The sequence below is a fragment of the Penaeus vannamei genome, chromosome 24 (assembly GCF_042767895.1).
Source record: "Penaeus vannamei isolate JL-2024 chromosome 24, ASM4276789v1, whole genome shotgun sequence".
Classification (NCBI taxonomy): domain Eukaryota; kingdom Metazoa; phylum Arthropoda; class Malacostraca; order Decapoda; family Penaeidae; genus Penaeus; species Penaeus vannamei.
In genome coordinates this window covers 12,080,599-12,083,296 of record NC_091572.1, presented here as the reverse complement: position 1 = coordinate 12,083,296, position 2,698 = coordinate 12,080,599, and the positions used below count along the sequence as shown (strand labels likewise).

General features: G+C 40.5%; 1 protein-coding gene across 1 annotated transcript in view; it reads right to left on the bottom strand.

Moving 5' to 3' along the window:
• Nucleotides 1-1,294: 1,294 nt before the first annotated feature.
• The window catches only part of LOC138866102 (hemocyanin subunit-like), a 5,700-nt gene continuing 4,296 nt past the window's right edge, over nt 1,295-2,698 (bottom strand). The window contains exons 2-3 of the mRNA XM_070138010.1: nt 1,958-2,698; nt 1,295-1,826 (exon numbers count right to left, since the gene is read on the bottom strand). The exon at nt 1,958-2,698 is cut by the window's right edge and continues 783 nt beyond it. Coding sequence (XP_069994111.1) covers nt 1,393-1,826; nt 1,958-2,698 — 1,175 coding nt within the window. The 3' untranslated portion in view covers nt 1,295-1,392. The remainder of the gene's footprint in view (nt 1,827-1,957) is intronic.

Below are 2,698 nucleotides of genomic sequence, written 5' to 3'. Positions count from 1 at the left end.
TTTGAAGTCAAAATTTATGTTACATGATTTCACCGCCATTGCTGTGCCATCGCTTCTTTCTTGGGATTTATTAGAAGGAGCGATTGTGTACATCTAAGTTGTATATAATGTGTCGGACTTGTGAGTATTGCTCTTCATTTTATAGCAAGATGTTACGGCATTATATATGTTTATGTGTGTATATGCGTGTGTGCGTGCGTGTGTGTGTGTGTGTGTGTGTGTGTGTGTGTGTGTGTGTGTGTGTGTGTGTGTGTGTGTGTGTGTGTGTGTGTGTGTGTGTGTGTGTGTGTGTGTGCTATTAAGGATAGATCTTCACTTGGCAATAATTAGGAAGAAAGTATTAGCCAAATGTATGGGTGGATCGTCCGCTCCCAAGTTTGATAGTGATAATGACCCTCATCAAAGAGCGGTGTTAAACAATGCACATGTCTATTTGTTTCTCTATCTATCTAGCTAGCTATATATTGTATGTGCATATATCTACATCTGCATATACATACTATAAGATTATATACATACACACACACACATACACACACACACACACAATAACCGTCTCAATATAGGTCAGTCTACCACGACTCACCAAGACACTTTTGGTCATAAGTTGGTGCCATAGATTTCTTGTTCAAATGCCTGCTTGTGAAGTATTACTTCCTCTCTATTTATTAGACATTTTCCGGCCGGAGTTTACTCGCCTTGTTTCTTCACGCCCGTTGCTCGGGCGCTGGAGGCGGTGGTGGAATTGGGCGGGGGGAAAGGGCGGCGGGAACCGTTTCAACACACACACTTTAATTGTAGGTGAAAGTAATCGAAAAATAATCGATTACTGGTCGCGAGTAATCAAAGTAATCGAATAAAAAAGTATCGCCCATCAGTAATATATGTATCATATATTACATATATTTCACACACACACACACACACACACACACACACACACACACACACACACACACACACACACACACACACACATATATATATATATATATATATATATATATATATATATATATATATATCAATGCGAGTAGGTATTCGTTCCACTCTTTCTCTCTCTATATTTTTATATATACACACCTTTCAAACACACGCCTTGTGTGTGTGTTTGAATATGTACACATATACATATAAACACACACACACACATTTATATACATACATATGTACATACAGACATGTATATGCATGTATATATACAACATAAAAAACAACGAAAGAGAAAAAAGGATTACCAAAAAAATGTACGAATGTGAAATGACAAAGAGCAAAGTCAAGGAATACTATTGTATTTTTTTTATTTGCTTACATGAACTTTATTAAACAAATCTGGAGTTCTTTACAGATTCTAACCGAGTATAACAACAACCATTTTCAGTTTCCGTGGGATTAGTGACTATGGATATGTTCACCATGATTGAAGACCTTAACTTGAATGTGTCCGAAATTGGGAAGTTCTTCAAACACACGATCATCTGGAACTCGACGATCCAGAGGGTAGCCATGTGGGCGCTTGTCAGGGTACTTGCCGTGGGAACCGTAGTGAATGAATTCGGTATTTTCATGAAGTGCATCCATTGCCGCATCAGCTGTGCCATCTGTGACGGCTACAACAAGGTCGAATTCCAGACCCTGTTCATTACCCTTGGGGATGAGGAATCGGTTAGGAATGCCAGTGGCACTCTCAAAGCTTCTTAGTCCGGAGTCTGAGCCAGCCAGGGCTTCTTTGGTCTTGTCGAAGAGGGTCTGGAAGCTTGGTACGTCAGGGACAGTCACTGCAGATTCCGAAGACTTCCGGACAATGTGGTTGACTCCTGGTGCCACTGTTGAAGTAAAAACAAAGAGATTTATATAGAGGCGATTATAAAGGAACGAAGTATGAGGTAAAGTGCAAATAGTCAATTAACACATTAAAATTGTCAAGCGCGATTGGCTGGAAAATGAGAATACATACACTTGATCCAGAATTTATCGAGTTCAATAGCATTCCAGCGACCCTCATCAAATGAGTATTGGATACCATTGTTGTCACGATGAGGCCAGGCGAAAATGCGGATTGTCGCTAGTACCTCCGCACCTTGATTGTTGCTAACGTCAATGTTGTAAGCAAAATCTTTGTGGTTAAGTCTAGGCACGTAAGTAGAGATTTCCACATCTGCAATTTCTTCTGTGTCATCAACGGCGTTATGAAGACTATATTCAAAGTCTTCAAAGAAAGTCTCCAGTTCACCATCAACAGATAGAGCATCAACATTTACACCTTCGAATGTCAGTTCTTCCTTAGTGTAAGGAGGAAGGGAGTCCTTGTGCTCTTTGAAGATGTTATCCATATATTTATGAAGCCTAAAGAAGCTAGGATCACGTGTGGCAGTTTCAAAGTGCTCGAGCACGCCAGGGGGTAAAAGGTACTTTCCATGAGGATCACCCTGTCGACCAAGAACAATATGGGCAGTGTTATGCAAAGCCCCATAGTATCTGACATTAGGACTGTACATAGATGATTCAATAACGTCTCCCAGGATGTCAATACCATGTTCATTCATGATATCAATGCGATTACCAGACTTGTCAACAATGTAACCATGGGCAATAGCATCTCGAATTCGGCTTTCAATGATGAGCAAGTCTCGAATTCGGGCAACGCCATCTACATCCTCGAAGTTGACGTTATCGGGACGAGAGGGAAACTGACCTC